Below are 13,688 nucleotides of genomic sequence, written 5' to 3' on the forward strand. Positions count from 1 at the left end.
GAAGGAGGAAAGGATTCCACACACTAGGAAGCCCCTTTGTGGGCGGAGACTGCTGCTGGAGGAGGGGGAAAGCTTTGGAGCCGCGGAGGAGAGCACAGCAACAGGGGTGCTGAGGGCAAAGCGGAGAGATTCCCCCACAGAGGATCAGTGTGACCGGCACTCACCAGCCCGAGAGGCTTGTCTGCTCACCCACCGGGGTGGGCGGGGGCTGGGAGCTGAGGCTTGGGCTTTGGTAGGAGCACAGGGAGGGGACTGGGGTTGGCTGCTTGAACACAGCCTGAAGGGGGCTAGTGCGCCACAGCCAGCTGGGAAGGAGTACGGGAAAAACTCTGGAGCTGCTGAAGAGGCAAGATACCATTGTTTCAGGGTGCGCGAGGAGAGGAGATTCCTTCCCCATGTGCCCACAGAAGGCAGAGCACCACCTAAGTGAGCTCCAGAGACGGGCACAAGACACAGAATCCAACAGCAGATTAAAAGGATCATACACCACGATCTAGTGGGGTTTATTCCAGGAGTGCAGGGATTCTTCAGTATACGCAAGTCAATCAACGTCACACACCATATTAACAAATTGAAGGAGAAAAACCACATGATCATCTCAATAGATGCAGAGAAAGCTTTCGACAAAATTCAACACCCATTTATGATAAAACCCCTGCAGAAAGTAGGCATAGAGGGAACTTTCCTCAACATAATAAAGGCCATATATGACAAACCCACAGCCAGCATCATCCTCAATGGTGAAAAACTGAAGCATTTCCACTACGATCAGCAACAAGACAAGGTTGCCCTCTCTCACCACTCTTATTCAACATAGTTTTGGAAGTTTTAGCCATAGCAATCAGAGAAGAAAAGGAAATAAAAGGAATCCAAATCGGAAAAGAAGAAGTAAAGCTGTCACTGTTTGCAGATGATATGATACTATACATAGAGAATCCTAAAGATGCTACCAGAAAACTACTAGACCTAATCAATGAATTTGGTAAAATAGCAGGATACAAAATTAATGCACAGAAATCTCTGGCATTCCTATACGCTAATGATGAAAAATCTGAAAGTGAAATCAAGAAAACACTCCCATTTACCATTGCAACAAAAAGAATAAAATATCTAGGAATAAACCTACCTAAGGAGACAAAAGACCTGTATGCAGAAAATTATAAGACACTGATGAAAGAAATTAAAGATGATACAAATAGATGGAGAGATATGCCATGTTCTTGGACTGGAAGAAACAACATTGTGAAAATGACTCTACTACCCAAAGCAATCTACATATTCAGTGCAATCCCTATTAAACTACCACTGACATTTTTCACAGAACTAGAAAAAATTTCACATTTTGTATGGAAACACAAAAGACCCCGAATAACCAAAGCAATCTTGAGAACGAAAAACGGAGCTGGAGGAATCAGGCTCCCTGTCTTCAGACTATACTAAAAGCTACAGTAATCAAGACAGTATTGTACTGGAACAAAAACAGAAAGATAGATCAATGGAACAGGAGAGAAAGCCCAGAGATAAACCCACGCACATATGGTCACCTTATCTTTTTTTTTTTTTTTTTTTTGCAGTATGTGGGCCTCTCACTGTTGTGGCCTCTCCCATTGTGGAGCACAGGCTCCGGACGCGCAGGCTCAACGGCCATGGCTCACGGGCCCAGCTGCTCCGCAGCATGTGGGATTTTCCCGGACTGGGGCACGAACCCATGTCCCCTGCATTGGCAGGCGGACTCTCAACCACTGCGCCACCAGGGAAGCCCAGGTCACCTTATCTTTGATAAAGGAGGCAGGAATGTACAGTGGAGAAAGGACAGCCTCTTCAATAAGTGGTGCTGGGAAAACTGGACAGGGACATGTAAAAGTATGAGATTAGATCATTCCATAACACCATACACAAAAATAAGCTCAAAATGGATTAAAGACCTAAATGTAAGGCCAGAAACTATCAAACTCTTAGAGGAAAACATAGGCAGAACACTCTATGACATAAATCACAGCAAGATCCTTTTGGACCCACTTCCTAGAGAAATGGAAATAAAAACAAAAATAAACAAATGGGACCTAATGAAACTCAAAGCTTTTGCATAGCAAAGGAAACCATAAACAAGACCAAAAGACAACCCTCAGAATGGGAGAAAATATTTGCAAATGAAGCAACTGACTAAGGATTAAACTCCAAATTTTATAAACAGCTCATGCAGCTCAATAGCAAAAAAACAAACAACCCAATCCAAAAATGGGCAGAAGACCTAAATAGACATTTCTCCAAAGAAGATATACTGACTGCCAACAAACACATGAAAGAATGCTCAACATCATTAATCATTAGAGAAATGCAAATCAAAACTACAATGAGATATCATCTCACACCAGTCAGAATGGCCATCATCAAAAAATCTAGAAACAGTAAATGCTGGAGAGGGTGTGGAGAAAAGGGTACACTCTTGCACTGCTGGTGGGAATGTGAATTGGTACAGCCACTATGGAGAACAGTATGGAGGTTCCTTAAAAAACTACAAATAGAACTACCATATGACCCAGCAATCCTACTACTAGGCATATACCCTGAGAAAACCATAATTCAAAAAGAGTCATGCACCAAAATGTTCATTGCAGCTCTATTTACAATAGCCTGGAGATGGAAACAACCTAAGTGTCCATCATCAGATGAATGGATAAAGAAGATGTGGCACATATATACAATGCAATATTATTCAGCCATAAAAAGAAACAAAATTGAGCTATTTGTAATGAGGTGGATAGTCCTAGAGTCTGTCATACAGAGTGAAATAAGTCAGAAAGAGAAAGACAAATACCATATGCTAACACATATATATGGAATTTAAGAAAAAAATGTTATGAAGGACTTAGGGGTAAAACAGGAATAAAGACACAGACCTACTTGAGAATGGACTTGTGGATATGGGGAGGGGAAGGGTAAGCTGGGAAAAAGCGAGAGAGAGGCATGGACATATATACACTACCAAACGTAAGGTAGATAGCTAGTGGGAAGCAGCTGGATAGCACAGGGAGATCAGATCGGTCCTTTGTGACTGACTGGAGGGGTGGGATAGGGAGGGTGGGAGGGAGGGAGACGCAAGAGGGAAGGGATATGGGAACAGATGTATATGTATAACTGATTCACTTTGTTGTAAAGCAGAAACTAACACACCATTGTGAAACAATTATACTCCAATAAAGTTGTAAAAAAATAAACAACCAAATTTAAGGTGTTATCATTAATCATCAGTGAATTTTACTTCAGTAGCATCTTAAATAATTAAATTGACTAGATAAATAGATTTGCTGATGATTATTGGTTAATATAGGTATGTATATGCATGGGTGTTTCCTATAAGAGTGAAAACACAAGACACACTGGTGGTTGTACTGTTCTAATTCATATTCTATGGCACTGAGAACTAGGTCATTTGCCCGATGAAACACTAGACAAAAATGACTTCAGTACAGTTTTGGTCCTGGGATGTCTCACAATACCATTTTAAATTCATTACTGGATTTAAAGTACCGATCATGAAAAATACTGTATTTCATTGTGTTCCTTAGAGTATTCTTTGGCAAATTAGCCATTTCATTGCTCCTGCCCACTTCATGTTATCAGATTCAGCTTTTAAACACAGAGATCCTTTGAGTCACATTGTGTGCTAGGAGAAAAGATGCACAGGCTTTCAAAAATGAGTGGGATTACAGTTTAAGGCTGCAATTTTTATCATCCAATCAAATTTAAACTCTCTATAATTACAGCTAATAGTGTACTGACCTAGAGGGTAAGACACAAAGCAGTGAATATGGGAGAGAATAAAGGGAGAAAAATACCATTAATACTGATACCAAAACAACAACCAAAGAAACAAAGAAAAAAATGGAAAAGAGAGCCAGATCAAGGCTCAAGTCTCACCAAAGGCCTCAATATTCCTGTTATCCGTTACTCATATTTGTTTGAATCTCTGCATATGCTGGTTATGTTCCGGTGTGGAACAAGGAATTTTAAGAATTGGCTTTTGGAAGGCAAAATAGAATTACAGAATGTCAAAATTGGAAGAACATCTAGGGGTCAACTAGTTAATGCATCTCATTTATGGATGGACAAAGTCAAGTCCAGAGACGGGAGGGAACTTGTTAAATGCTGCTCAATAAGTTTTTAGTAGAATTTGCAGGTTTCTGACTTTGTAGCTCTTCAAAAGGGAGCCTGTAAGCCACTGTTCTCAAAAGCTACCATTTTAAAAAAATCAGAATCGTTGGGTTACATGTTAAAAATAAAGATTCTTGGGTCCCATCTCAGATCTACTGAATCAGAATCTCAAAGGTAGGCCATGACAACCTGCATTTTAACAAACTTTACAATTGTTCTAATACACAAAGGTGTTGAAAAGCACTGCCCTAGACATTCTTAGCTCAAGCCTTTATACTATGTCCGCACGCTAAAAAAAAAAAAAAAAAAAAAAAAAAAATTTGTCTTTCCAAGTATTTAAAAGAAGCAAAGCGGTAGTGGGTCTGAAATGCTGTCAGAATCCTCATGGTAACTGTACAGTGTAGGGTCCAACCAATAAAGATAAGGAAAGCTCTAGTAGTCAAGCACACTTGGGAAGCTGCAGCTGGTACAACAGTCTAGTAGAAGGCAGGCTCTTCAGCATGCTGCTAGGCATTTTTAAACTTCCTTTTTGGGCTACACAGACAAGCATACAGTAGATGCAGTTACTGAAGTTTAACTCTTCTGCCAAGACACAAAGTCTGAAAACATGGGTCTTTGTGTGTCATCATTTTAGCACTCTCCAACCCTAGTTTTCTCCCGGCTCTATCACTCACTCAAAGTTCTGCATGCAGAATCCCTAGCGGCTCCCGGGAGACCCGGAAACCAAATATCCCTGGCCTCACCTTGTCTGCCAAGTTCGTGTGGGACCCCACGCAGCCGGGGCAACGCAAAGGGTTAACAGGCCGTTCGCTGCAGAGTGGCAGGGAGCGAAGCCAATCGAGTGTCTAGGCGGGCGGTAAGTCTGGTGTGGGCGGGGCCGGGACGTAAAGTGCGAAAGGGAAGCGATGGAGGCCAAAGGGGTGAGAGGGTAGCGGCGGTTAGAGGTTGCGAGGAGGCGGGGCGACCGGGAGAGCATAGGAGCTTTGGTCCGTTCTCCCTGCTCTCCTTTATCCTTAGGGGTCGGGGACGGCCCGGTGCCCGGTGTATGGCCACGGAGTTACGGTGTCCGGACTCCATGCCCTGTCACAACCAGCAAGTAAACTGTGCCTCGACCCAAAACCCCGAGCCGCAGCAACCTGGCGAACTGATCGCAGACCATGCCGGGGGAAACGGCGACTCCGCGGCCAAGCTGACTCTCCTCAGGGGGAGAGTAAGCTCTTCTAGCGTACCGGCTGAGTGGGACTCTCAGGCCTACGGCGGCGCCACCCTCAACTCAGAGAGCAACGGTGGCACTGGCAACTCTGACGCGCCAGCCAGCGACTCCCTCCTAGGGGACTGCGAACTCTCCCCGCAGATCGGGGCGCAGCTTAAGCTCCTGCCAATGAATGATCAGATCCGGGAGCTGCAAACCATCATCCGGGACAAGTGAGCCAGAGCGGAAGGGGAAGGGGAGGTGGAGGGTCTCTCAGGGGGTGGGCGGGGATTGGAAGTAAAAGGGCGAAGGTTCTTGGCCTAGGGAAGCTGGTCTGTGGAGATTTCGGCAGGGCATTTTCTTTGTGGGGCGGTGTCACTTGACTCAGGCCTCCTACCCTCTTTCCCAGTACCTGTGTTTAACATCGCTTTGTGTAGGGAGGAAGCATTTTAGGTAACCTCCTGTTTCCTCTTTGTCTCTTATGAGTGGAATACTCAGGCATTCCAATTAGGTAAACGTGCTGATCTGCCCTGTGCCTGTTCTCGTGGGCAGTAACCATTTCTGGGTTGTAGGTTTACCACGTGAACAGACACAGAGCAGAGAGCGTAGCCCTTTCACTTCATACTGTTTAATAGACTCCCAGTTTGTTTCCTTGTCTCCATTTCTCTCTTCTACGTGTACCCACACATTACTGAACAATTAATCTTCTTAATATACTGCTTTGATTTGCTAACTACCCTACTCAGCAGCCTTCTTTGGCTTCTCTGAGCCTACCAAATAAAGTCAGGATCCTTAGCTTGACATTAAGTCCCATCTTCGTGGTTCCTAGGAACTATTCTGAAACATCCCTACTTCTCGCATCTCAAATTCACTTTACTCCTCTGCATGTTCAAACACTACCTACTCTTCTACAGTCTGCATTAAATGTCCACCTCTGCCAAGAAGCTTTCCTTCAATCATTCTTCCTCACTGATCTTCCCTGGCCTTTTTAATGCAAGATTCACCTTCTGTTTTGTGTATTGTTATTCGTTTCGCTGTTATTGCACTTGTTAGATTTTAAGCTCCTTGAGGGCAGACGTTGTATCTTTTACATTTTTGAATTCCAGCTATGCCTTGCAAGCAATAGTCATTCAATTACTAAAAGTTCTTTGTAGCTGTTAAAGTTATATTTATGAAAGTATTTAATGGTTTTTAATGAATCAATATTGAAAACTGTGGTCATGTGAACCAATAAATGAAGTAGTGATCTTAAAAAGTAGGAGACATAGGCTTGGTAGTTGTGGTGGGGGGAACTGAAATAAGACTTAATCTGTAAAACAAAGAAAATAGAATGATTCTTGTTTCTATAGAGCAAGAGTTACTGACCTTGTGTTTTGGACCTGTGCTGTCTTGGACCTTGTGCTGTACCTGTAGATGGGCTTCTGGGCTTTAGCAAACCCTCAGAAATTATTTGGGAAATGTTGTTTGTATGTGCATTTTTAATGGTTTTTTAAAATAACATTTTTATTTTTTAGTATTTTTAAATAAATTTATTTATTTATTTTTGTAAATAAATACAAAGATATTGCATTGGGTCTTGGTTGCTGCGCACGGGCTTTTTCTAGTTGCGGCGAGTTGGTGCTACTCTTCGTTGTGGTGCATGGGCTTCTCATTGCAGTGGCTTCTTCTGTTGTGGAGCACAGGCTCTAGGTGCACGGGCTTCAGTAGTTGTGGCACACGGGCTTAGTTGCTCCATGGGCATGTGGGATCTTCCCAGGCCAGAGCTCGAACCCATGTCCCCTGCATTGGCAGGCAGATTCTTAACCACTGCACCACAAGGGAAGTCCCATAACATCTTTATTGAGCTATAATTTACATACCATACAATACACCTTTTAAAGTGTACAATTCAGTGGTTTTCAAGTATGTTTATTGCTTTGCAGCCACCACCACACAATTTTAGAACATTTTCATCAGCTCAACAAGAAAGCCCACACCCATGAGCAGTCACTCCCCATTTCCCTCCAACCCACCAAGAGCCCTAGACAACCACTAATCTACCTTCTGTGTCTATTGATATGCCTATTCTGGACGTTTCATGTAAATAGAATCATACGACATGTGGCCTTTTGTGGCTAGTTTCTTTTATTTAGCATAATGTTTTCAAGCTTTATCCATCTTGTATCAGTACACCATTTCTTTTTTGGCTGAATGATATTCCTCTGTATGGCTATACCACATTTTGTTTATCCATTCATCAGGTGATGGACATTTGGGTGGTTTGGTTTCCAGTTTTTGGCTATTATGAATAATGCTACTATGAACATTTGCATATGTGCTTTTTTATGGGGTGGGGATTCCTTCGCTTTCATTAGATTTCACAAAGGGGTCTTCCTAACCATGTAAAAGTGAACAGTTGCTGTATAACTTGGAGAGGGCATGACATTCAGCATTCATATATGACAGTATCAATACCTGATTTTACTGCATTACTCAGAAAAGCCTGGATGGTGTAGTAAACCTGGGTGTAAGCAAAATCTTTTTTTTTTTCTGAGTTTGAAAGGAGACAGCAGGATCCAGAGTCATCTTAGGCAAGATGTTTAGCATCTCTGTGTTTCAGCTTTATCATTTGTAAAATGAGGATGTTCCTAATATCTCATGAAGCTCCTGGGAGGCTAAAACAAGATACTGTCTATGAACATTTGTTGTAAACTGTGAACAGTATGCATATTTATGGCATTTCAAGCCTTTATGTTTAGATTTGTGCATGGTTCAGATTGTATCCATAAATGCTGGTTTCTTCAGCTTTTGGGAGACAGTAAAAGGAATTTAACTACATAGAATGCACATTCTTATTTTAAAAAACAACACTGAGAGATCCTAGATTATTTTTATCCTGCTATGATACAGAATAGAAAAACTCACTACAATTTTTAATAACTAATTGATGCTTAGTTATTTAGGGTGGAGACAGAGTTTTAGTTTTGTTTCTGTTAATCAAATCTGTTAATGGAGGCCTCTGTTCCTTTATCTTAAAAAATTGGCATCCCCTCACACAAACAGGACCTGTTTTATCCGGGACTGGTGTGGAGTGCTTGTGGTTAGAGGAGCTATATTTACAGGGGTCTAGTTATGGAAGGTGCCATCAGTTATCAGTCTGTCTTCCTTGTACCCTTATGCTCTTCTCTATTTTGATGTGACATCATCTATGTGCACTATGGAACTGTCTGATGATAGAGGCCATTGAAGTACTTGTTATTCCTTTTATTGTTCCTGGTCCTTAGTGTCTATCTAGTGAAGGGATTGCTTTCTGAATTGACTTCGGCATGGGGAAATGGGGTTGAGCCAGAGGACTGCATGTTGTTGTAAATACATAAAGCAGGCAAGATTGAGAACATTGGACTGATTTAAAATATCTTTTTACTTATTTTTTTGAAATGTGCTGTATTTGCAGCATAAAATGTTGATGGTATTATTGAATTTCAAGGAAATGTTTTTTTTCTCTATTTGAGTATGCAGTAATCTAAACATCAAATGATCAGATAATTTACTCTGTCACACAGGGGTCACTGGTGAACTCAGGAAGAAATGACTGCTTCATTTGCAGTTTTTGTTGTTGCAGTGGATTTAAACCACACATCCTTCCCTTTCTGCCTCCTTTATATACTAAACCCAGCAAAATCTGAGTGTAATGCACTGTTCCCTTGAACACAGTTCATGACCTCATATATAAGGCAGTGCAGTGTATTTAAAAGATCATCTCCTCTCCCCAGTTTTTGTTTTCTTTCGTCTTCTGAAACATTAAAGTAAAGCTCTTTCATGAGCTATTGAATGTTTCCTGTATATTTGCCCTCAAAGGGGTTTCACCATGGCCTCAGCAGGCAGCTTGGATGAAAGTTGAGCCATCTTAGAGTATTTTAGTCCATGAAATAGCACTAAAGAAAGAACACATTCATTCTTGTGACTTTTTTTTTAGTCACCTGGTGGGGAGACAATTAACCTCAGGATGGATGAACATCCTTTGCAGCCCTAATATGAGCGCAGCCTGATGTGATTTGCGTCATTTGGCTAGGTAGTGTTCTTAACCAAAGCTGTACATTTGAATTGCTTGGGGAGTCTTTTTTTTTTTTTTTGGAACCTATCCTTAGAGTGGAGTAGTAGAGTAGTCTTGGGTGGAACCTGAGCACTTGTAGCTTTTTAAACACCACAGGTGATTATGCTGTGCTCAGGCTGGGCCACTGCCCATGGGAGAATGGCCATACTCCCTTGCATGGTGATTTGGCTAGTTTTGGATTTAGGGTATAGGCTGAGCCAAGGATTCTAAACTAAACAGAACCAGCCTAGAGAACCTGGCCTGGCATCACCCTGAGACTGGAGGAATCTCAGAACTGTTCCCTTCAACTTATACAAAACCAAAATGTCCACCACAGATAACACTATGACATGCAAGTTATTTATCAATAAATCATGGACGTGGTTTTGGTTTTCCATGTGAATTTTCTAACTGGCTTTTAGGCCAGGAGTGAGGAAGTCGACTCTTTATACATACTCCTGTTATAATATTTATTGGGCATGTCCTAGTAATCTCTTACCAGCTAGTCTGGACTCTGGGGAGGCAGAAAGAAAGTGTGGCCTGGCACAGTACCTGGCACATAGGGGAATTAATGTTCCAATCATTATAAAAATTAATAAATCAACTTGAATGACTGAGGCCTGGGTTCTAAAGGAAAATGATAGCTTCTCTTCTTTTTCTACCTGATCTCAAATGTTTACATTGAACTCTGCTTTGAGGTACAAATAAATAATTAATGACACTACTTTATGAGATTCTTAAGAAGGTGCCGAAGATCTGTGGTCCTGATGACTTGCACCTGGCACGCAGTAAAAGCTATTTTCATTTTTGTTTGTTGTTTGCTTTGGTTTTCACATCAGATTAGGTTTGCTGCAAGTACTTCACTGCGTTTTGTTTTTTTGAGGGGGAAGGAAGGAGGAGGAAAATCATTTATAAATCATCTGCATACTATGACAAACCTTAGAGCTTCTTTATTTTAATGATCACATAACAAAGTAGCTATGGAAGTAGAGCTTATGTTTTCAGAGCTTCCACTAAACATTAACTCTAAGTGAAACATTCCTTTGGTTTAAACCTGCCAGAAAAGCTTTTATTTTTTACTTCCCTTTAAACTGTTGCTTAAAAAAACAAACAAGAACATATTAGAGCTAAAACTGAGTCCATTTAGTTCTTCCTCATTAGCTTAGGTTGCTAGATAAGTACAGGCCACCCAGTTAAATTTGAGTTCAGATAAACAATTCATACTTTTCTTAGTATATCCTAAACATTGTATGGGACATACTTCTGAAATACAAATTTAACTGGGTGTCCTGTATTTTTATTTGCTAAATCTGGCAACTTTATGCCCAGACTTAACTTCTCCCACCCCCAATGCTAAAGAAAATCTTTGTGTATAATCCTCATTTTGAAAAATGAGACCTAGGACAGCAGAAGCAAAAATAACTACAATCCTGCACCCTGTGGAACAAAAACCACATTCACAGAAAGATAGACAAAAAAAAAAGGCAGAGGACTATGTATGAACAAGGAACGAGATAAAAAGAACAAGATAAAACCCCAGAAACACAACTAGATGGAGATAGACAACCTTCCAGAAAAAGAATTCAGAATAATGATAGTGAAGGTGATCCAGGACCTTGGAAAAAGAATGGAGGCAAAGATCGAGAAGATGCAAGAAATGTTTAACAAAGACCTAGAAGAATTCAAGAACAAACACCTAGAAGAATTCAAGGACAAACAAACAGAGATGAGCAATACAATAACTGAAATGAAAAATACACTAGAAGGAATCAATAGCAGAATAACTGAGGCAGAAGAATGGATAAGTGACCTGGAAGACAGAATGGTGGAATTCACTGCTACGGAACCAATAAATAAAAAAGAATGAAAAGAAATGAAGACAGCCTAAGAGACCTCTGGGACAACATTAAATGCACCAACATTCGTATTATTGGTGTCCCAGAAGGAGAAGAGAGAGAGAAAGGACCCGAGAAAATATTTGAAGAGATTATAGTCGAAAACTTTCCTAACATGGGACAGGAAATAGCCACCCAAGTACAGGAAGCACAGAGAGTCCCAGGCAGGATAAGGAGAAACACGCCGAGACACATAGTAATCAAATTGACAAAAATTAAAGACAAAGAAAAATTATTAAAAGCAACAAGGGAAAAATAACAAATAACACACAAGGGAACTCCCATAAGGTTAACAGCTGATTTCTCAGCAGAAACTCTACAGGCCAGAAGGGAGTGGCATGATATATTTGATGAAAGGGAGGAACCTACAACCAAGATTACTCTAGCCCGCAAGGATCTCATTCAGATTCAACGGAAAAATCAAAAGCTTTACAGACAAGCAAAAGCTAAGAGAATTCAGCACCACCAAATCAGCTCTACAACAAATGCTAAAGGAACATCTCTAAGTGGGAAACACAAGAGAAGGAAAGAACCTACAAAAACAAACCCAAAGCAATTAAGACAATAGTTATAGGACCATACATATCAATAATTACCTTAAATGTGAATGGATTAAATGCTCCAACCAAAAGACACAGGCTCGCTGAATGGATACAAAAGGACCCATATATATGCTGTCTACAAGAGAATCACTTCAGACCTAGGGACACATACAGACTGAAAGTGAGGGGATGGAAAAAGATACTCCATGCAAATGGAAATCAAAAGAAAGCTGGAGTAGCAATACTCCTACCAGATAAAATAGACTTTAAAACAAAGAATGTTACAAGAGACAAGAAAGGACACTGCATAATGATCAAGAGGTCAATCCAAGAAGATATAACAATTATAAATATATACACACCCAACATAGGAGCACCTCAATACATAAGGCAACTGCTAACAGCTATAAAAGAGGAAATCGACAGTAACACAGTAATAGTGGGGGACTTTTAACACTTCACTTACACTAATGGACAGATCATCCAGACAGAAAATTAATAAGGAAACACAAGCTTTAAATGACACAATAGACCAGATGGATTTAATTGATATTTATAGGACATTCCATCCAAAAACAGCAGATTACACTTTCTTCTCAAGTGCACATGGAACATTCTCCAGGATAAGTCACATCTTGTGTCCCAAATCTAGCCTTGGTAAATTTAAGAAAATTAAAATCATATCAAGCATCTTTTCTGACCACAACATTATGAGATTAGAAATAAATTACAGGGAAAAAAATGTAAAGAATACAAACACATGGAGGCTAAACAATACATTACTAAATAACCAAGAGATCACTGAAGAAATCAAAGAGGAAATCAAAAGATACTTAGAGGAAAAAAAAAAGACACCTAATTCAGTACTACTGGGATTTGATTTAAATTAAATTGCTTTTTAAGTTATGAGTCCGAGGTTTTAATTTAATCACTTGAAAAGGGTGTATTCTTATTTTAACCTTAATTACATACTCTTTACAAGCCACATTATAATAGCAGCTTCTTCATCTTGAGAAGGAACATTTTAATGATGTTTTATTTGCCTGCCAGTCTCTTTATTTCATTATTTGCATTGTATGTACATGCCAGTCTGATTGACAGGGAGAGAAATGTCATTAAAGTACACCTAAAAACTGGTTACCTTTTAGTAAACATTCCCTTATTAGAGCAAAATATAGATAATGACTTTACTCAGGGACTTAAGAGAGCTTCAGGCTGGGAAGAACCTTGGAATACTTCACTTCTGTAAGCCTCACTACTTTCTTCACTAAAGAGGTGGTAAGAATAGAATCTACCTTTTAAGATTATGTGAGGATTAGACCAGATAATGCATGAAAAATGCTTAATACTTGGCACCAAGGAAGCTTTTAATAAATGATGACCTGTGGGAACGAAGGGAGTAATATATGTATAATATTACATACCTGCTGTAACTTTTGGACCTTTTAAGAAAAACCTTCTAAATAAATCTTGTACTCTTGGGTGTGTGTGTGTGTGTGTACAGTTATTAAATGAATTTTCTTTAAAAAAGAAGAGGAGAGGTTGTCAAGTTTATTCTAAATAGAGAGAAGTAGCAGATAGTGATCAAATGGAAGTTTCTGCTGTAGAAATTGAAGTGTAATTGCCCCAGGAGAGGATGTCTTCCAACACACTAGAGAATCCCTCTGGTGGTGGTGATGGTGGTGGTGGTAGTAGTAATAGCAGCAGCAGCAGTAGTAGTAGTGAGGTCTAGTAAGAAGAGGGGAGAGGATCTCTACTTGAAGTCTTAATTTTTTAATATTATAAAGACATTCCTCTCATAGTTCCATATGTTATGGATGATAAGTAAATAC

General features: G+C 40.2%; 1 protein-coding gene across 1 annotated transcript in view; it reads left to right on the forward strand.

Moving 5' to 3' along the window:
• Positions 1–5,200: 5,200 nt before the first annotated feature.
• Positions 5,201–13,688, forward strand: part of UPRT (uracil phosphoribosyltransferase homolog) — a gene marked incomplete at its 5' end in the record, with an annotated part of 28,920 nt that continues 20,432 nt past the window's right edge. Inside the window, one exon of the mRNA XM_079727637.1 lies at positions 5,201–5,580. Within this exon, the coding sequence (XP_079583763.1) occupies positions 5,201–5,580 (380 nt within the window). The remainder of the gene's footprint in view (positions 5,581–13,688) is intronic.

The sequence above is a fragment of the Hyperoodon ampullatus genome (genome assembly GCF_949752795.1).
Source record: "Hyperoodon ampullatus genome assembly, chromosome: X".
Lineage (NCBI taxonomy): Eukaryota > Metazoa > Chordata > Mammalia > Artiodactyla > Ziphiidae > Hyperoodon > Hyperoodon ampullatus.